At 35.5% G+C, this 22,807-nt stretch overlaps 1 protein-coding gene and 1 pseudogene across 1 annotated transcript in view; one reads left to right on the top strand and one right to left on the bottom strand.

Moving 5' to 3' along the window:
* The window catches only part of MAP2 (microtubule associated protein 2), a 123,809-nt gene that overhangs the window by 42,871 nt on the left and 58,131 nt on the right, over positions 1–22,807 (bottom strand). The window contains 3 exon segments of the mRNA XM_025039439.1: positions 513–590; positions 2,755–2,868; positions 19,629–19,913. Of these exon segments, the coding sequence (XP_024895207.1) occupies positions 513–590; positions 2,755–2,868; positions 19,629–19,890 (454 nt within the window). The 5' untranslated portion in view covers positions 19,891–19,913.
* Positions 20,758–22,281, top strand: LOC102884444 (annotated as a pseudogene).

Genomic DNA, 22,807 nt, shown 5'->3' with positions numbered 1-22,807 from the left:
CTAGTTCATTGCTTTCAATATCAGATTAATTAACTTCTTCATTTATTTATTAATATTTATTGATACTTTGCAACAGGCCAGATCCTCAGGAAGGCCTTGGCAATACAATATTCAGCAAAATAGAGACAATTCATGACACTTCCTAAGTGCTGATTTCATGTATAATTCTTTTTGTTTGTTTAGTCACTTGTAAGAATTTTATCTTCTCTGTCAAAACATTGTACATTAAGTAAACTGGTTCTCTGCAGTTTTTCTAGCAATTTAAACACAGCTATCTTTTCCTTTATCAAGCAGATTTTTTCCTTTTAGTTAACCATATTTCTCTACTTCGATTTTATATAGATAAATAATTATATATTTATTTAAAGTCTTTGTTTCTTCTTGACTATTTGAAACAGACAGCTCCCAAGCTGGGTCACATACTAACCCATACTGAAGTCCAATGCTTATGGATTGATATTTATTTATGCTTTACCAGAAGATAAACCTCAAAAAAGTCCAATAGACCTTACCTTCCTCCACTGGGACAGTCTGTTCTGAGGCTGGTGATGGGGGTGGAGAAGGAGGCAGATTAGCTGTCTCTTCAGCTGCTAAAGATCAAACAATGGAAAAATGAGATATGACAATTAATCCTATTAGGCCAGTAGATGTGTAGGCAGTTCTGCTGCCATCTGTAAAAAGGCCTCTCTATAAAATTCAGGGGAAGATTCAATAGTAAGCGCATTTGACTTATTTTTAGCTCCATTACCTGATTCACATATTTTTAAAAACCTAAAAAGAAAGAAGAACATTTAATATTTTAAAATAATCATTTGGTCTTCTCCATAAAAATGAATTAGAAATGCCTGATAAGATTCTATCATTAATCCCATTAATTTGTGTCTGCTTGTTCAATTAATAAAATATTTCATTCTGGCCCCAGTCTATTTTATTCAAGAACACACAGGCAGGCATTTTAATTTAAATTTTACTTGATGGACTGAAAAACTATTAGAACTCTCTGTTGTTCAGCTTCTTGATTTGGAAACTAATGTTACCTTGATCATTCACAGTTATTTTAGGTAATGTATTTTTAAACAACATTTTGTCACCTGAGTCTAATATTGAAACCCACCTTCTATATGTACTCTCAGAAAAGAAAAATGAAGCTATCACAGCAAGAGGCAACCTTCAGACAGAAACCATGTGCAAGTGGGAGCTGAGTAATCTTCTGACCTTGACATTATACATGAAGAAGGACCAAAGACAAAAGTTCTAAAACAGCAGTCTCCAGCCTTTTTGGCACCAGGGACTGGTGCTCCTATGAGAATGTAATGCCTGATGATCTGAGGTGGATCTGAGGTGGTGGCCGCAAATACAAATGAAGATTCGCTCACTGCCCGCTCACCTCCTGCTGTGTGGCCTCATTTCTAACAGGTCAGACTGGTACCCTTTTGCGGCCCAGGGGTTGGGAACCTCTGTTCTAAAAGATGTAATTCATTTACAGTTAACTCTAAATTTTCCTCTTCAAGACACTTTATGAGCACTCATATATGAAGGTAACAAATTTCAAAAGGAAATATTTATCAGGTCAGTGATAAAATCTATTTTAAAGATTATGTGAATATTTATTTTATAAAGTAGTTAGTAGAGGCAGCTTTGGAATGACAGGACTCTAGTTCCTTGACCCTGTGGACGTCTACATGGCATATTTCAAGGTTCCAAATTAAAAGAGAAAGGTGAGGGTTTCTTTTATTTCAAAGAATAGAAGTGAATCACAGACAAAAGGTTTATGTTTTAGATAATTTTTTCCCTGTTTTAAGAAAAAAGTCCTTGATAATCACACAACATTTTATTGAAAATAATGAGAGTATTTTAAATTATTATTCTGGGGAAGCAGAATTTTTTATCGCTTAATTTTTAATAGACGATGAGATGCTGATGAGAAAATCAAATATTAAGGATACGCTACATTGTAAGAGAGAAAAAATATACGTACTATTTTTAGGCTTTAAAAACCATACCTTTCTATGGATTGCGTCTATGAATCTATGAAATAAATGTATATATTGAACCTAAGAAAGTTTTGTTTCTTGTGTATATATCTAAATTTATCTAGCTAGCTAGCTAGCTAGCTATCATCATTGGAGAGTAGGGGCAGCAAGCTCTTGGCTAAGAGTGTTTTTCTTGGCAAGCACCATTATGATACCTATTTGGCTATGGAGGGCACTTGACTTGTGACCAAGGGAGAGAGCAATGTCATCTCAGTGTCCTTAAATGAAATAAGTAAAGACCAGTACTTTATATGGAATATAAAATCACTGATGATTCTAACAAAGCTCTGGCTGTAGGTTTTATGTAGCTGGTTCAGGGAGACCCAAAAAAGACTGTAGTATAGACAATCATTCACCGAAGCCTACAAAGGGTAAAAATCATCTCTAATTAAAGTATCAGTACAGGTTCCTTATGAGTGGGGGCCATAACATCAAAATGCATTGGCTTTATTTTTATAACTATGATGGTCTGGAAATGAGAAATTAAGGGCAATTTAGGGGCAAAGTCTAACTATAAGCTGATCACCCTAAGGATGACCCAAACACCACAATGACCCTAATGAGAAAGGTAAAATAAGTCCCAATGCATCCCAACAGAGGTGTCTGATGCTATATGTAAGGATAAAATATGAGATATGGCCCGTTTTGGAACATGAAGACTTGATCTTGTGATCAGTGTGCAGCAGACACGGCCTCTGATCTGAGGTTCTTTCTTATTTACCTAAAGGCAGAGCTTCAGGCTGATCTTTATGCTGAGCTTCTTTCTCTTGTTCACCTTTCAGGACTGCTACAGCCTCAGCCGTGACTACTTGAACTATCCTTGCAGACACCTCCTCTGGAATACATAGTAGCAAAAGGAAAAAAAAAAATGATGGGATGTCCAAAACAGGTAGCAAAGAGAAGTAATTAAACAATAGTCAATTAGAATTTCATTTCCTTTGTCTTCCCCCAAAATAGTTCAATACAATTTATTAAATTACAGATAAAGCACAAATACATATATTGTAAGCAAAAAAAGAAAAAAAAAATTGGTGTCCTAAGCAAAATAAAAACAGAATAAAAGAAAAATAATTAATTTGTATGACAGTTTATCTTTATAAAGCTGTTTATATAAACAGAAACATTTTGATTTATTTTGTACCTAGTAAAAATTCAAAGAGGAGAGAGGATTCATTTTGGATTTAACTTAAAATATGTTTTGTAGTTTTGCTAGTTTTCTAGAAAAGTGTCATTAAAATAAGTTTTTGTGCTGATTTGCAGAAATACCATGATTTAAAGTCTAAAGAAGATGCCTCAAGTATGAATTTGTGATTAAACAGCATTATCCAGGATCAGTGTAAACGAGACTAATTCAGAAAATCATGTTAAGATAAAGTTGGAATGAAATATATGGAAATAATATATCAGATGGTCTCTTTCTTAAGAGCTACTATTTTTCTTGATAGCAGATGCTTTAAAGATCTTTAAGGCCATATAATACATACCAATGTAGTGCAATAGTTTCATTAAAATTGGGGCGGGAGAGGGAGAGTTATCATTAAAATGATCAGTCTGTGAGAAGCCAGATAACTAGCTTTTAGCCTGAAATGGCATCAACTGGACCATATCAATGCTAATTTTATATAACCTAGTCAGAAAAATATTCGAGGTATGCTGTTCCACATTTCAACTAAAAATGAAAGAAGCCTTTTGAGATTAAAAATATATTATAGGTTAGAAATAAATTCTGCAGACTCTAACCTTCATTATCTCTATATAAAAACATCTACCATACAAGGAAATAAGCCCACTTATAGCCAGAATAGAAACAAATTGTACTGGACAAGAGGAGTAGGGTGAGGTTTGTTCTCATAATTTGTTACGATTTTAGAATGAATATTTCATTAAAGTTTTATTATGGCTCATGATCAGAATTTGCCAATTCATAAGCAGGTTGGAAGAGATCTGCCTGTTTTTACTTGGTTTAGATTAAGCATCCTCTGGAAAGTCTTCCTCACCCCGCCCAGGATGACAGAGGGTATACTGCTTAAAAACTAGGCTTTCAAGATAAGGAATCTGCTTGGATAGAATTTATCTGAACTTCAAAAGTTTCTAAAGGTATGAACCAAGGAAACATACTCTCAGACCTGCTCATCTATCTAAACTATACAACTACCATTCCTGATTATATTTTGAATCAGTCTCTTTCCCCCTCCATTTCGTCCTTCTTCCCCTCTTCCTACCTCTCCCAACCTCCTCCCCGCCTCTGCCTATCTACCTACCTATATATCTTGTGGATTAAATAAGATAGTGTAACAAATAATCTATCTTACTTGTATATATTAATTTTCAATGAAATTCAGACATTTAAAAATTCTGAAGAGTTCCACAAGGCATGATAACCCCTGTCTACTCCTGAGGACAATTAGCAACACGAAAGGTTCTTTTTGAAATAAAAGATTAGACTACATTTTAATATTTCATTACTTAGTTTCTTTTACCTCCTTATTCTCTTTCTTAATCTCTGCCCTATTTTTAATTTTTTTCTTCCAAACGTTATATGTATAAAATTATAAATAGAACCTACATGTTCAAAAGATTAAAGATGAATCTAGATTACACATAAATTGGGAAACTATTATCATTATACTTAATTAAAAGATACCACTGCTCTTCATAGCTGAAAACATGATACTTCTTACTGTAGACTGAAAATTTGAAAGACTCAATTATCTTTCTTTTGAACGTCTAAAGTTTTCTAGAAGTGGACATTTTTAGTTTATGTTAAAAATTGTCTTAAAGAGTGTATGTAATATCCATTTTATTCTCTTTTGTTAATGTCAAAATTTCAATATAATTAACAATAATTTTCACATTATAATGAGAACCTTATAACCAATATTTGAACATTAACTTATTATTTTATCAGTAGTGTCATTATGGTAGTGAGACAGTTTCTGTAAGTAACACAAGATCATCTCATGACACGTCTGTAAAGTCATGTCAGGCCTAAGTAAAATGAATGACAACTTGAAAATAATCTGAAAGTGATTTGCCTACAAATCAGTTGGAAGGAAAACATTGAAACCAACTTCTTTAAAACAATTTATCTCATAACATTTGAAAATGTTATTAATTTTAAGGTGATATAAAATATAGGATTTAAAGATAAAACCCAGGGAACAGGTGATAACAAATCACCACTATATAAATGTCTAAAGGTCAAAAGTAAAGTCATCTTAAAACTTAATCTGGGCAACAGAGATAGGGTCAGTATTCAGAAAATAATATCAAAGCAGTCCTCAGTAGATAAACTGAAATCTGGTGAGAAATATTTTTTCCTTGTATTGGGGAACTATAATGGTAGAAATATATATAGGAAGTAAATAGGTATAAGAAATAAACTGAAATATGGCTCATCCATAGAAACCTACTTGATAATACACAGAAGAAAGCACATTAAGCTACTTACATTTCACCTAAGTAATGAATAAACATCATACTGTGATACCAGGTTATTAAAAAGTTGTTACACTAGGCACTTTTATTTCCCGTCAATATAACTTAATCCACACATTAATACATTTTTCATATGGGGATACTGGCAAAACAATGGATAAAGGCAACTTATTATCCTGTTTGGATCTCACTTTTATTTACATCAGTGTAGTACAAATATTTTATGTAAATAGTAGGTTCAGGTGTCAGAAAACCTGGAATCAAATTCTACCTTTATCTCTTATTAGCCACAAGTTAGTGACAATCTTTCTAACTTTCAGATTCCCCATCTGTAAAGGGGAATAAAAGTGGCATTCATATTATAATATATTGTGACAATTAAATGAAATAATATATATGAAGTGCTTACTTACATAATTGTAAAATACCGTTTAATCACTCTTGCTGTTTGGTTATCACCTAAGTCTATGATCAACGTATGACTGACAAAACGTCCAGTAAAGGCTTGAAAGTTTTTGTCATACATTGAGATAATTCTGTCATTTTTCCCAGTGAATAATTTCTTTCCTGCATGTAGGGTCACTGCCTAACAGACAATATTTCAGGCTCGTACCACTTATTATTTAAACTAAAATTATGAAGTCAAGTTTACTCTACTGTTGTACCATACTATTCACCACGTATAACCATTGCAGCCCTCTGGATTTCCTATGGTGCTGATCTAGGCTATACCACTTATGCTTTTCTGGTCACAATATCATCATTTCAGAAATTTCAAGACAGTCTCAAGGCCTGGTTTTTAGCACATATTTTTAGTTCTTTTTTTTTTTTTTTTAATATTACTCTATCAATATAGCTTGGTCGATTTATAACAAAAGCAATAAAGTTGAAACCTCAGTGGCCTTGAAAATTCCACTGTGCTTCTGAGCCATATATAACATGCTTGGGAAACACACCAGTTTGATTTGAAAGTATACTTTTTGGGTTTTCATCAGGACCAGCTGTGATTACTTGAAAATGCAAAAGCTCACGAATTGTACTGTATACCAAAAAAGAAAAAAAAAAAAATCCGGGCAAGTTGGCATATGCCTGAGAACATATTTTTGTTGATTTCTTTCAGGTTGTTAAGAGAGAAGTAAGAGACATTGATAATAAATTCATCATATAGAATATAAAAGCCAGTAAATGTTTCCTCTTGGAAGGATAACAGGCATAATAACATTGTGTTAAATGACAAGCCTACCTTATACTTGTGAAAGAAAGAAAACAAAACAATTCTAGACAGAATGCTTCTGTCAAGAAAAGGTTTTTCTCAGTAGGGTACAGAATGGTTGCCTAGGAAACCGATGCTAATTGCTGCTGCTGATGGAAACTAGTCAACAAGGAAAGCACTGTGCAGTTCGAAGCTGTCTGCTAAACAAATACCTTAGATAAATTCATAAAAGCAGAGAAAAAAAGAAAGTTCCTTGCTTCTATTCCTTGCTTAATTTGGAGAGTAAATGGTTTCTCTGAAACTATTTCCTGTCATCAACTGGTGATGAAGGAAATTAAAAGAGCAGATTGTTGGGTTTTTTTGTTTGTTTGTTTCCCTGGCACCTTAGCATTCATTAAAAAGGCCACTGTTGGCATATCCCTCCCAAGTGATCTTGAAGGATCACCCAGGCCAACACTGCAGCTGTCGATCCTTGCCTACCAGCTTTTTCTTCCAAAGATATCTTTTCCTAAAGATTTCCTGATTTAAACAAGAAAAAATTTATTCATGGAGAAAAATGCATTTGAGGTAAAGTTAGTTGATGGGGCAAATGCGTTTAAGATAAGAAATCGTGACTACACAAAGTTCAGTCCTGTGGATATTTAAATTTAACAGATTTTGTATTATACCCACTTTAGATAGTGGAACTATACTTAGTCATTACGGGGGATACAACGATGAGTCAGACTTGGAGTTCCTACATTTAAAATGTGCTTGAAATGGGGCAATCTCATTGAAGGACATGTTTTTTGTCTTTTTAAGATTTTTCTAGTAATGGCCTCAGATTTTGGCTGAACCATCCACAGTCACTCACAGTCTTCTCCTGAAATGCATTTGCAACCTGGTTGGGCTAAGACTGGTAGGTAGCACAGTGTATTATGCCATTTTTTCCTACCTCGACCTATGTGCTCAAATTTGTTTAGACTGACAAATTAACCTACTCAAATAAAGTTTCTAGAGCTTGAACAAAATCTGCCTAGCATTTAAATTTAGTCAAAGAGGAAGTATAGTAAATCAAAATGATTATCAGTGCGAGAACATCACAGGTTAAGGATACCATGTATGAAGTCAAAAGTAATTAGAAAAGAAAAGCACAGATCAGAAATAGCACCTACTGGAAAACTGTGCTTCTAATTTTAAGGGTCCAGCTGGAAACAGGAAAAACACATTTAAGCAGAAAAAAATATAGTATGCAAATATAGTCTAGCTTTCTATTATCATATTCTAGTTAAAGGTTTTGCTGCTGGTGGTGTTGGAAGTTTCCCATGTAGTAATGTGTACATATTTATATTGCTGTTTGTAGCTCATATATTAAACATTTCATAATTAAGTTGGGTTGTAATATTATATTGATCTCAAATTAATCTGAGAAAGAGAAATTCCTTGGGGAATGTGCTCCCTGAAATTTTCCAATTGCTTTAATGTCAATAAATTAAATACAAACTACAAACATTAAGGCGCTGAGGGAATTGCTAATGCTTCTAGAGCTTTAAAAAGCTCGGTTTTGCATCTTGTCAATAACATTACAATTTTACTACTCCTTATAGACTTGTGAGCAATTGGATTATCTTTTGCATTGTCTTGAATATATCACGTTGTCAAAGGGCTGTTGAGGACGGGACATTGTGGACATCACTCATTCATAGGGCCACCAGGAACCACAACCAACTCAATGGCACATATACATTTCAATCTATATCTCTTCTCTGTGTATTGGGTCTCACTGTTATCAAGCACACCTCTAAAAACACTTGTAAATTGCCAGTACCATCAATATCATACATAAAACTGTTAAAATATTCACTTTTATTTGAAGACATTGAAGCTATATCAGAATGCAAATGATATCTAGAAAGCATAAAACCAACTTATATTGTAATAACTCTGGTTGTCTTATTGTAGGAACCTAGCAGAAAGAGAAAGGTAGATCAGTTTTGATGGAGCTGCGGAGTTGAGAAAAACATGAGTGAGATGCTATCTAGGTAGGTAGGATGACACTGGGCTTTAAGGTGAATGGTGGGATCCTGGGCATATGAGGTGGCTTCAGATGACTGCTGACAACCTGAAGAAAATGAAGAAATGGGATTCAGGAAGCAAATGGAAAATTGCTCAAGGCAAGTTCTAATTACTTTATAATTTTGATTAGAGAAGATCCCAGATAGGCAGATGTTACTATAATCATAAGCTGTAGTATGTCTATAAACACAGAGCTTCATTTAGTATGAAAAACACAATCCTAGGGAAGAAATAAATGAAATTTCTTCATGATATGGTAAGTCATATTTCACAATTTTTCATTTTATTTTCTTAAAATATGGCAAAGTGATTCAATTTACTATGAAAATATATGAAAGATACCATTTTTTCCCTCTGACGTATGAAAAAATTTCTTAATCAGGATGTGTACCTTTTTTTCAAAATTAAATTATAATTTCAGTATTTCATATACGGTAGTCCTGATCATGAAGAAGTTGACCAATTCTTGGTTCTCAGAATATGTCTGAAAATAGCTTGATTTTTCTGACTCATTTTCATTCTCCTTGCCAGGTTATCAATCATACCTTCCGAACTTTTGTAGAGATCCTTTTACCTCTCAAAAAAGTTTTATTTGAGATTGTAATTTGGGTCTGTTTTCCTAAAGAGAAGTTAGCTGTAAAAGTAAAAACTCTCATGAATCTAGGAAACTTTATGGTTTCTGCTTTATTTTTCTTGGATAATTCTGAAATGCACCATGCAACACAGAGGCAAGAATGACTTGGTTTAGTCTATGGCCATGCCACCCTGAACGTGCTTGATGTTGGCTGATCTCAGAAGCTAAGCAGGGTCAGGCCTGATGGTTAGTACTTGGATGGGAGACCATCTAGGAATACCAGGTTCTGTAGGTGTTAAACAAACAAACAGACAAATAAATAATAAAATAAAGTTGATGGCTTTATATCGAAAAAGAAAATTAAAAAAAGAGAATGACTTGGTCTGATAGTTAACAAGATGATTAAATGCTATAGGAAGAAAAGTATAGTTTTAAGGCAATCATATTATTAAAAGAGTCTTACTTAAAATTTTATATAAAATAACATTTTAACCAAACAGATTTTTCAAAATATTATCTAAAAAGCATATTTTATAATTTCCATTTTGTTATAGACCTGGTGAAGAAAAGCATTTTGTTTTCATATAGTTTTTTTGCATCCGGTTGCACTGGAGAACATAATGGAAAGTTGAAATTTACCATCATTTGGAGAACAGGATACTCAAGCATTTCTAGTGAGAATTGAAGAAATGCTCATTATTTTTTAAAATTTAGTTTTAAAAAATTAAACATAATTTAGGAGGCTTTTAGTCCTTCATATTAAAAAAATTAAATTCAACCTTATCTGATGGTTCTACTCCTAAGATGCTAAATTATCAGCTAGGGTAGCTACAATTTACCTTCAAAAGGTGAAATACCACTAGAAACGAAACCTGTCACCAAACAGCCAAGTTCTTGAACATGAACAGTGTTTTCAAGTTGCACTCAGATTATATGTGCAAGCTCAACGTGGTCCACAAAGCATTTCAAGCACTATATTTTTCTTAGGCCAGATGGCAGTTATTTTCATGAGGACAGGGACCATTGTTATTCTCATTGAATGAACTTCCCCTCCTAAAATGTGCTTTCTGAAAGTGGCATCTGTATTTGCTTCAAACTCTATTCTTTGTTTCCTTTCTTAATGCAATCAAGACTTACATGAATTGGGTGAGAACTCACCTCGAGAAAATATCTTACATGCATTTTGACCTAGGCCAAGTTAGTGCAATTTATTTATTTTATTTTTTTTGAGTAAAGGCAGTTTTCTCTATGTCAACATTTATGTTCTGGTAGAGATCTGAGGAGAGCAGGTTTACTTCAATTTTTTTCAATGCTTTAGTAACAAACTTCTATTTTTCAAGCTGATGAGAAAATAAGCAATAGCCAATTTTTAAGGAAAGAGAAAAATGTATTTGGGCTTTAAGATAAAGGATAGCAAAATCCAAAATGCAGCAAGGAGAAAAATTACCCAATGAACTGATTCTTTTTAAAAATTGCTTATAAAAATAATAGTAGTGTTGTTGTTGTTGTTGTTATCATCATCATTATTATTATTATCATCATCATCATCCTTGGAGAAAAAGAAGGCCCTTTTTTCTGAAATACTTAATGATTAGAATTAGAAAATTTAAATAGCAGAATCTTTCATTTTAATATGTCAAAAAGAAAAAATAGATTACAAGAAGCTTTTATTTTTTTTTAAATAATGAAACTAGGGAGGCATATCTAATTGAAATCAAACTATTTTTCCTAAGGTTAACGAATAAACAGCCCTGTTATCCAATAAGGAAATGCTGTTTATTACCTAAGAACTTACCATTTTGAAATCATTTTATGGATTCAAAGATGAAGTAGAGAAAAAAGGACACTGGTGATATTTATTCAGGTTGAACTTCAAAAACAGAATATATAACATCTCTCCGAGACAATACTGGTACATTCCATTAAAGAAGTTTAAGTATGTCCATAACTTTGAACATTCACTTGCTTTAAGATTCGGATCGTCCATTTGTCAGAAAAGAAATTTCTGAGCTCCTGACCTCAAACAGTAAGGCAATCATTACCTTATAGCCAGCGGATCAACAAGGACATTCACTTAGAATTCTCCTTGCAGGATATTTCAGTGAGATTTTCAATTGAGGCCAACTATTACATTGTGATCAATTTTTTAGAAATGAGCATGAAAAGTTGTTCAATATCTGTGTGTTCATTAGCTGTTAAGATTATAGATGCCTCTTAGGTTATTTATCCTGACGTTTCATATTCTTCCTAGTTCAGTAATTTTTATCATCAAGAAAATATTTCTAATTAGATGTCTTACTTCTACCTAAAGTCAAAAACATATTTCCTTTACTCCAAACCTTCATTCCCATTTTTATACCATGTCAAGTCTTTCACTACATCCTTTCACGACAGTCTTTTCATTACAATATTTCAGAGTTTCTACTTAATTCCTTAGTAGTCTAGCCAACAGTTCTAGAGCCTTTACTTTTAATCTAGCCCTCCTTATAGTTTCTCTATTTGCCTCTTTATTTCCGGTATTCCTTTCAAACACAATCTTTCCCACAAACATTCACATTGTGGTAAAATTTTTGTAACCCCATTTTGTTACGTGATTTCCATTTTCAAAACCAAACACAGATACTAAGTGTCTGTCTTCCTTATATCAATTCAAAAAACACTTATTAACACCTACTATAGAAAATAAGCATTGCATTATAAACCAAAAAGAACATGAAGATGAATGAAACATAACTACTCAAAACACTCACAACAAGTAAAAGCAAGCAACAAGTGACCTCAGTAAAGTACTCCATAGGACCAATGCTATCAGTGAGATCTAAACATGGTATGTGGGGATGTTCAGAAGAGGAAGAGATTCATTGAGAGAATAAAATCAACATCAGCTCTAGACCTTTGATCATGAACTTTTCATAATCTCTTCTGTAGCAGGTATCCCTTTCATATGTTTTTCCATGACTTGTTTCACAATGCTGCACAAGAATGAAACCACAACAGTCTGGTTGGGCAAATGTAACCTGTTTTGCAAAAAAGAAGATTGTTATTTCACTCAGAGGACTGACCCATCAAGCTGGAGTCGCTTATGTAAGACCCAGAGGCGCTCATATCCCAGCAGTGCCTTGACCTGTGTTGCCAAATAGAAAATTTGGACTGAAAATATTAAGTCTAATTTTCAGGCTGCTGAAGCTTGAATCATCTCTATTAAAGATGATTATTCTCTGAAAAATCTCTGATTTTCCTCCCTTATTATCCATTTTGCCTATGTCTTAAGTACTGAGTAATGCTGAAATCAACTGTAAAAGCAGGTTTTTAATTCTCATTGTGTGTTCTAGCATTTGCATATTTGTTAAAAGTTGCAACAAGAGCCAAGGACATAGGTTTTCCTCTTTCTGTGCTCATTAGCTTGGCTGAGTTTTGAATTGTATTTTCTATGAGTGTTGCTGAATGGTGACTCATTCTGGGAGATGAGCCACACAGTGAGCAGGCAGCAAGAGAGTCAGTGTCCTTTTCCCCTCAGGACTCATGATGCCAAGTCAGATCATGCTTAAACTACCAAGTCTGCAATGCAGCACCAGTTGTTCTGTTCATCTGCTCCTGATATTTCCAGACTCCCCTGACAGTCAAAGCACGTGCTTTATGTAATGTGCTGAGGAGCAGTGAAGTGTGAGGGAATGAAAGAACGAGGAAAAGGTTTGATATACTGGAGAAGAAAGAGTCGATTCATCTCAGTGGCTTGGGGAGGAAAGAGGGAGGAGTGATGACTGCTAGGTACTCCCCAGTCTACTAACCTCTCAACAGCAATAAAATCAAACCCATAGCCATTCTTCATGCTGTTATTTGGTGTGCTATTTTTCTCTGGTATATACAAAACAATACAATCAATTTACATATATACACACATCATACTTTTCTGAAAACAGCTGATAGATGATGAATATATTCTCAAGATATCAGAGCAACTTATTTGCTCCAAATCACAATTAAAGTTTTTCTCTTATCTTTTCTTTTTTTTTCTTTTCTCTTTTGCGGGGAGAGAATTCTTAAAAATGTTACAAGAGACAGAGAAAGGCTATGCATAATCCTAACCAAAATTAAGGGTTAGACAGTCCAAAAATGAACCTGGGAAGACTTGTTTACATGACTGATTATTTTCATCTGCTCACTACAAATAAAGATGATTTTATTAAATGTTTAGAATTCTTCTCTAAATGCAGATTTTTAAAACCTCAAAAAATGAAAGACATTCAAAGAAAAATATGACAAAACATTACAGCAAATGAAAGAGGAGAAAATTTGATAAAGTCTTAGAAAATGCAGGATCAGGAGGAAAGATCAAGTAAAAAAATACAGTGATAATTATACTTACATTTAAAAACGAGCCAGACAGAATAACTTTACAAGTAGGTCTAAACTGTTTTTAGCTAAAATCTGTTGCATTGATTAATATTCAAATTCAACAAAATAATTTTTCTAAGTGTCAGTGGATCAAAGAGAATGATATAACATTTTTTTAGTGCTTGTGATATAGTTCTGACATTTAGCACAAAACGAGACCATAAAGAATGGAGACTGAATTCCACAAGTGCATGAGAAGAATTTTCTGGAAGAACATACATGGAAGTAAATGTGTATGCAAATTAATCTTAGTTTTTAAATATCATATTGTATTGTGTTAGATACAGTCTCTTCACAATTTAAAGTGATTGTAGGCAGTTCAAATTCCAAGGAGTAAAATCATGTTTCAATTTGTTGAGTCATTGGTTTAATTAAAAGAGATCTAGAGAAACGAAGTTTTCTTATATTTTGATTTAGAATTACTGGCTTAAGACAATCTCATTCTACTATATGTAAGTCTTCGGCTGAAGACTAAAGATCGATATGAGATAGATATTTTTATAACTGCACATTTAAACAAACAACTTTATCTGGTGCCTGTCTTTTCTCCAATTTCTAAGACATAAGCTCTGGCTAGCAATACCTGCTACATACAAGCTCATACCTTACCCAGAATAAGAGATACAGTTCTTTATTTTAATGTCCATGTAAGGTAGCCCTCGATTAGATTCAGATCCTCCTATTTACCAACAAGACAAGACACATATTATGATTGAAGCTAATAACCATAACCTGCTTCAAATGGTACAGAAACCATACAGGACAAAGCAAACGTGACAAATACAAACCTTGTGGAATTGCCTTTTCTATCAATCCTTGTCTTTCTCACTCTTTCTAGCCCCAGAAGCTTAACCTTTCGAAGGAAAACACTGAAAAGGTCCCCATTTTCTGTCCTCATCCATCGGCACCGCCAGGCCCAGACGCTTCGCAGTGAGGCCGTGTGGTTTTCTGCAGATCCACCCTTGAATGCTAAATGACTCTGCTCTGCACACTCCTATCTCTGCGGAGCTCAGGGAAATGGCAGCCAGAGCAATGAGTGGTTGGCATGGCAACAAGGAAAAGAAAATCTGCAACCTCTTGTATTGTTAGGCCAGCCTGTTTGTTTGCCTTGCGGAGTGGCGTGGATGGCTTTAGTTTATTCACAAGAGAAATGGCTCTGTGCTATTTTGCTTTGTGTACATTAATATCATATTATATATGATTTGCCATATTTTAAATAGGATGATGGCTCTTACTAGTAAATCTCAAATCCAGGAATGTTGGCAGAGAATGGGAGAGGTAACGAAAGGCAGGTTCTGATATTCTAAGATTGAAAAAGGAAACAGAGAAGCTTACAGGTATATTTTCTTTTGCATGTGAGTGATGACAAACTTTTCCTCCACTGTATATTTTTGAGCTTAAATTTATAATGCCAGCAACAATAAACATACAGCTGAGTATGTTCATCACTTGGCTGCTTGAGTTACATGGATGTTCAGAGTGTAAGCCAAGGCCTTAAAAGGCACAGCTCCACGGGTAAACTGAGAAGTGACAGCATACAACCTGGAAGAGTTTTTACAGATCTCACTGCCCTGGCAGGGAGTAGGCCTGGATTGAAACCCCTGAAATGTTGAGGAAACAAAGCAGCCCTTGGAATGGGGGTGTGTAGTTAACTGAAGAAATGCCCTTTAATCTTTAAATTTACTCAAAGATATAGCTGGCACTGGCTATTGATGGTCATGAAGGCACTTTATACTCTGACTAGTGTTTCTAACTAGTGTTCAAAGCATTATTTCTTAGGATACTCAAAATCATGAAAGCATGATTTTAATTAAATACTTCAATGTTTTAGCATCTATAAACATCTCAAAATTGCCTCCTTTCTTTCTCCATTCATATTGAAAATCACAAATAAAGTTATGATTTTCTGTCATGCTTAAAAGTACATGGAAGTGGCAGTTTTCCAATAAAAGGATTTTCTTCTTCGGCTATAACTGACAACTGGGCAACTGGCTGTGCTGATCTGAATCTGGTGGCATGGGGGAGCAGAAAGAACACTGGTCTACAAAGCAAGACACTTGCATTCTGGCTGTAGTCATGTGATCTTGGAAATGTGAAAGGTCATCTTACTGATCCCTTCTGATTATCTTCATGTTATCTTGATATGAATTCTAATATGAGTTTGGGACCCATCCTTGGATAAGAAACTTAAAGATGAGGCTCCTAATTCTCATTCAGAGTTGTAACTCTGTGGGGACCAAAATGAATCCTCTTGCTTCCTTCAATAAAGATAAGGTGAAAAAGAGAGGAAAGATTTATTACAAGGCTTTACCCTTTCAATTCATGCATTGGAAAATAATGTAAAAATGACGACTTTAGTCTTTTTATCACAATAACTTTCTTAAATGGCTATATTTTTCAGGCTTCTGTAATGTGTGGCTACTAAAAAGGACACTTTAATAAATAAATGTATAAAAAATTCTTAAAGTATCAAGAATTATGCCATAACAGAGGACCAATAAATTCTATCTAACTTTCTATAGATTATCTTGAAATTGTAAGCAAAGAGACACACTTTAGAAGTATAAGTGGTAAAGAAAAATAATTTAAAAACATTATTGCCTTCTAGCGTTCTCCACGTCACCCGCAAGTCTCAGTATATAAGGTCAAAGATAAGCTGAATATGGGCTTGCATCTTTAGAAATTAAAAATTATTATGGCCCAGAAATGAAGGTGAACACTGAAAAGGGTGGGTGACAGAGGACGAGGTAAGACCTTTGGCTGAAGTAAGCCCACTCTGATGAAGGAAGGAAGGAGGAGAGAGGTATGATGTAATTAATTTATCATGTGAGCTTGCTTATAGAGATGAATAAAATAAACAAGCTTGGGGAAAAAATTATTATTTTTTTCTAAAAGTGATGAGAGAACTATAGCAAAGAAGAGAAGTAGGAAAAAGGTCTTTGGATTCAACCAGCAATGGCTTGGACACAAAACCTACCACTGAGGACTTGACGTTACCGGGAAATGCTTCGCATAATAATGTCTTGAGAAATACCCTTCACAGGGGAAAAATGCAATATGCTGACAGATTTCATGTGAGTGCTAAAAGAGTGGGCTAGTATATAGCTCCCGAGTCCTCTTTAAAATAATCACCTCAAAATACAGTGCCAGCTCATATCGGTAGTCTCCATCATCAAAGGATAGCGTTTTCTAAAGATCGTATTTGATAATGAAGGTTACTTCTTTTTGCTGGAGATGGTTTTTGTTTGAAATCTGTGTAACAGTTACATATAAATTATCAACAATAAAATTTATTATTTTATTAAGTTAAAGTTTGGAGAGAAATTTAATTGCACAATAACTTACCACTGGAATATTCTCTACAGGTATGAGGAGACCATAGTTTACATTTTTCTTTTCTCATAGTTTACCTGATATGCATATTTTATAATTCAATATTTTGCCTTTTATTTCTGGAGGGAGGTTCATTTAAAGTTTGAGGTGAATGCATCAATCTGGTAACCCACAGTTGGCTATTTACAATTCTGTCACTATTACATATAAAACTTTCATAATCAGTCTCCCAAAATTAATATAAAGTTAGTGCATATGTTGAGCTGAATTCAAAATTAACTTTGGATGCTCCTGAAGCCATAATTTGAAAGAAACATCTATTAGTCTCTTTTCGATTTATATTATTTTCTCAAAGAAGCTGGCAAGGACACACTGACCTGGCAAATGGTTTTTTTCCAGATGCTCTTAAATACTTAATTAAGACCATTGAAAAAATAAAATAGTGAGTAATGTTGATTCTCCACTGCTTGCCCAAACATACTCCAGTGATTTTTTCTTGTATTATAAACCTCCATAATAGTGAGAGTCAATTGGCGAGAGTCCAAGAGACACAAGTAAGACTTTTCAATAGTTTTCACCATTCATTCGGAAAAAACTTTTTTTCTTCTTTGGCATTCATTCACTCCTACATTCATACATTCATTCATTCAACACACATTTATTGAATACTTGAGGTATAATGTCAGATGCTACAGGATATGATGATGAGAAAAATCTTGGTTTATCGCATTACCTTTTTCCTTCCCCATAATCATTTTGTTCTAACATGTCCTCACCTCCTCATGCCTCGATCCTTTCAAAATCTCCCAAGTTAATGCTCCTGGGACCCAAGTCCTGCTCTCTACAAGTTGCATTATACTTGGCTGTAGAAAAATATTCCTTGATCATGAGTGTCCTATTTTCCATATTGGCAACACTACTATCATCAGCAATAATAATAGTAGTAGTGATTAATAGGTACTATTTCTTGAGCCAGTTACTCTGTACCCTTTATTTAATTTAATCCTCATTGTAACGATGAAAGGTAAAAATAATATGTTTATTTCATTTTTAACCACGATTTCTTACTAATGGGATCTATGTGCCTGTGGGGCACCGTGCAGCTTCTCGAATCCTTGAATTAGACCGGAGACTGCCACCTCTTTTCCTTTTCCACATGGATTTCTGCAGGATCCTTGCCTTTTATCACAGAAACTGCTGAAAGCCGAACTTTGTAAAGATACATCTTAAAAAGGACCTAATGTTGAAACTGTAAACTATCTTCAGCTAATATATCACACAGTGTTTGACAGATATTGATTATGACTGTTTCTCTGTGTATTTGAAATAGTCTGCCACAGCCCTGTGAGTTTGCTGTGTCACCTCAAGATGCTTCTGTGCACAATTTGAGAATTTTGACCCTAAGTAGAAATAAACCCAGTTCGACTTTGTCTTTCTATACTGCTCATTTGGTACTTAATACACTGTGTTTTGTATTTGAATTCATTGTATGCACAGGTCTCATGTCTGCTTTGGGATTATCTGCTCTGTAAAGTTCAGAGACCATTCCTTGCACACACCTTGGCACGGATGCTAACACACTTTGTACTGCATAGAAAATGTTCAACAGGAGTTTGTGGAATGCATGTATTAAAAAAAAATACACAATATACTTAGGTAATTTCTCCTCAGTCATTTGAAGTGTCAAATATATTTTTTGAACAGAGCATACAGTTGATGAGCATTGATAACTAATTGATGGAATGTAGAAAACCAATCTGAAGAGTAAGGGGTGATTTTGAAGGGGACATAACCTTTCTTACTACTCGTAGTTTACTTACTCCCTTTGGAATAGCATATCTGCAAGTTATAGTGTTCAAATGCATTAAATTCTGAATTATAGAAAAAATGAAAATAATGGTCAAGAATATTATAGTACAGGCTAGTGTTTCTCGATGCCATTAATGCTATATAATAACTATGACATCAATGACAATATTATCAGTAATAGAGTACTATTGTAAATTACACTTTGAAAGGAAGCACTTAAGAGTAAATCATATTATGTTCTCCTTCAAGCATCTGAATATTAGGTCTTAAAAAGCTATCTGAGAAAGTATGAAATGGCTCCTGTGTACATGTGTATATTGATTTTCTTTCTTTTCTCTTTTTTCTTTTTAAAGGCTGAGAGAAAGACTCTACATTCCTTTCTGCCCTAAAAAAAAAAAATGCTTCTAATTAGTCAATTGGATTTAGGTCTGATATCATTCAAGAGAATCAACAGCAAACTACTTGTGAAGTTCTCTTTCGATGAGTTAAAATGCTGACAGTTATTGGTAAAACACACATACGCTGAGCCATTTGTCTATTAAAATTAAAGTGACAAAAACTAAATAGGGAGATGAAATTGAAAATATAACTAATTTGGGGGAATGTCGGACTAATTCCATGATTTTTCTCTCTTCTTTGTGTCTTTTTCCCTTGACTGACTAAAATTTCTGTCCACACACTAGTGAAAGAGGATCAGGGTTATAAATTAATTCACGTTCAGACTAAACAGACTTCAAAACAGAAAGCAAGCAATGGAGACAGAAGAGCCTTTAGTTACCTGCTGTTTCTCTGTCAGCTGAGGTCAGCTCTCCGTTGATCCCATTCTCTTTGGTATTTGAGTAAGTGCTCTGTGACCCATGTTCTCCAAAGGTGCCCTCTTCGTCCTCCCTGTATGGGAATCCATTGGCACTTCTGACAAGTCCTTCCCCTGCCCCTGCCTGATCCTTAATCTCAGGTGGATGTGGGTGTGCAGAAGCCTCTGTTAGCTGAGCTGAGGTCCAGTGAGGTGCCTTTGCGTCATCTTTCCGATCATCTGCCATTCTTTAATACCCTGTGACCTCTCCTGTGATTGAAAGAGGAAAAATAACAGCCATCACTTTGGGGTAATCTGATCCGATATTAGTAGTACCAAGATAGGGAAAATTTATAGCAAACTCAGTAGTTGGCTATGGTTAAAGAAATGTTCAATAACTTACTTTTGATATCAAGAGGTAGAAGTTGTTAACATCTTGGTTTTGTTTTTTACAGATCTCTTTTTGGCATAGATATACTTTAAATGTAAGATCTCTATCAATCTATATACACTATTTAAAAAAAAACTAGTTTTTGGCTTTAAGGACACATCTTAGCAAACTTTCATTGATATATGATGTTAACTGTTCAGTAGAGTTCAGGAAACCGGCAGTACGAGAAAATGTGGGGAAAAGGCTGAGGGGACATGCTGGATTATGGAAAATTACTCCAAGCACTCTTTTAAAAACACAAATTGCCGTGAAACCTAGAACAGACAATGGCCATCATATTAGCCCTTTCCATTTCAAAAGTGTTCAATTCAAACCAGAGGTGGATATGTTTTTCTGGATACCGTGTATTAAAAGAAAGATAGTTTTGACTTAATTTTTCAGCAAACTTTCTTAACCTCTATCTATAGTTTAAGGGGGAATGGTATTTTCTTATAGTATAAATTTTACATGATGCCATGTTTATTAACATTTCCAAAAGGATGTGGGAAATATTTAGGTTTTCACTTTAGTCCATGTTTAACTCCGGGAGTTCTAGCCACAGATACTGAAAGAAAGTAAAACAATATGAGCAGCTAAAATTGGCAGTTTTGCCCCCAGGACTCTCTGGAAGAGATTTCTCAGTGACTAAAAACCCTCGTCTTGAATCTAAAAACAAATACCTAAATGAGGAGAGTGTTACTTGGTAATCATCCGCTTAAAATGGTAAGACAATTTGTTTTCAAGAGGCCAGACATTCAAAAAGTAAACTCCTTAGGGTTTAAATGCTTTATATTCTTACTTTTTAATTAATCAATAAAAACGAATTTTGGAAGAAAAAAAGGACTGGCTGGCCATGCTGATTTCAATTAATATCAGAGGCACAAATAAAGTGAATTTATAACCTAAAAAGCATCATCTGACTTAATGATAAGATTTAGATAATACTCAAAAATACACGCGGATTGACTCCTCTTGCCAGCTGCAGCTCCTCCGACCAGTGTCGCTGAAGCCTCCTTCGCCATGACTTCCTACATTGCCAGTGGTCGGCCTCCTTGTCCTTTGGGAACCTGGGGAGTGGCACCATGTGCTTTGGGTTGGGAGGCACCTTCCGTTCACCCAGCATCCATGAGAGCTTGAGCAGGCACAGTATGTCGGTGTCCTCCGCCTGTTTCCTGTCCCCTCTTCCTCTGTGGGCTATGGTGGTGGCTATGTGGGCTGCCTAGTCAGGTTCGATGGGCTGCTGGCAGGCAACGAGAAGGTGGCCATGCCGAATCTCAACGACTGCCTGGCCTCTTACCTGGAGGTACGCTCCCTGGAGGCGGCCAATGGTACGTGAAGGTGAAGATCTGAGACTGGTACCAGAAGCAAGGTCCCAGGTCTGCCCACGACTACAGCCACTACTACAAGACCATTGAGAACTCCAAGAATGTCCTGCAGATCAACAATGCCCATCTGGCTGTGGATGACTTCTGAACCAAGTTCCACATGGAGCAGGCCCTATGCATGAGTGTGGAGGCTGATATCAATGCACAAGGTGCTGGACGAGCTGACCCTGACCAGAGCTGACCTAGGGATGCAGACTGAAGTCTTCAAGGAAAAGCTGGCCTGCCTGAAGAAGAACCACGAGGAAGAAATCAGTGCTCCAAGGGGCCAGGTGCTTGGCCAGGTCAGTATGGAGGTAGATTCTGCTCCAGACATTGACTAGCCAAGATGCTGAGCTACATGAGAAGGCAATCTGAGGTCATGGCTGAGAAAAACCAGAAGGATGCTGAAGCCTGGTTCACCAGTCAGACTGAGGAGATGAACCGGGAGGTCACTGGACACACTGAGCAGCTACAAATTAGCAAGACGAAGGTCACCAACCTGAGGCGCACCCTCCAGGGTCTGGAGATCAAGCTGCAGTTTCAGCTCAGGGTGAAAGCTGCCCTGGAGGGCATGCTGGCAGAAACGGAGGCTTGCTTTGGAGCCTAGCTGGCACAGATCCAGGGCCTAACGTCAGCACTGTAGCCCAGCGGAGTGATGTGCGTGCCGAAATTGAGCAGCAAAACCTGGAGTACCAGCAGCTCATGGACATCAAGACATGGCTGGAGCAGGAGATCACCACCTACTGCAGCCTGCTCGAGGGCCAGGACACCTATTACAACAACCTGCCCACCACTTAGACCACCTGAGTCCAGCAGCCTTCTGGGCTACCTGCCCCTGGGTAGGGGCTTGGGAGGGGAGGGTCTCTGACCTCTGACTCTTCACCTGACCTGCCAATAAAACTTTATGGCCCAAGGGGGAAAAAATGTATGCAGATTAATCAGATATCACTTTCTAATTTAGGGGGCTTTTGAAATGTACATAGTCTAACCATCTATTAAGTGATAACCATTTTAGGAGATTTCAGGCTGATATTGCTCTGACAAAGCTACTTTGACAGAAAATATGATTTGGCAAGATTTCCTTCTGCTCTATGGAAAAGCTGCTGGAATCAAGAGACACTATTTGGGCACACTCACTTATAATCACAACATGGTATTAGTAAAATACCAGCCATTCGTGGCAAATTTCACTTAAATTCCTAATCAGTGTTTTGGGGAACCAGATTATCTCTGCTCTTCAAAACAGTATTATGACACAGTTAAAAGTGATCACAGCTTCCTTTAATTACTTCTTGCTGATGTATAATATTATTTTTACCTGCATCTCTCTGAAAACTGTAGAAATCAGAAATTTTAGCATTCCATTCCTG

Source organism: Pteropus alecto, unplaced genomic scaffold (genome assembly GCF_000325575.1).
Source record: "Pteropus alecto unplaced genomic scaffold, ASM32557v1 scaffold3, whole genome shotgun sequence".
Lineage (NCBI taxonomy): Eukaryota > Metazoa > Chordata > Mammalia > Chiroptera > Pteropodidae > Pteropus > Pteropus alecto.
The sequence above is the reverse complement of the archived record's forward strand: the minus strand, read 5'-3'. Positions and strand labels throughout refer to the sequence as shown.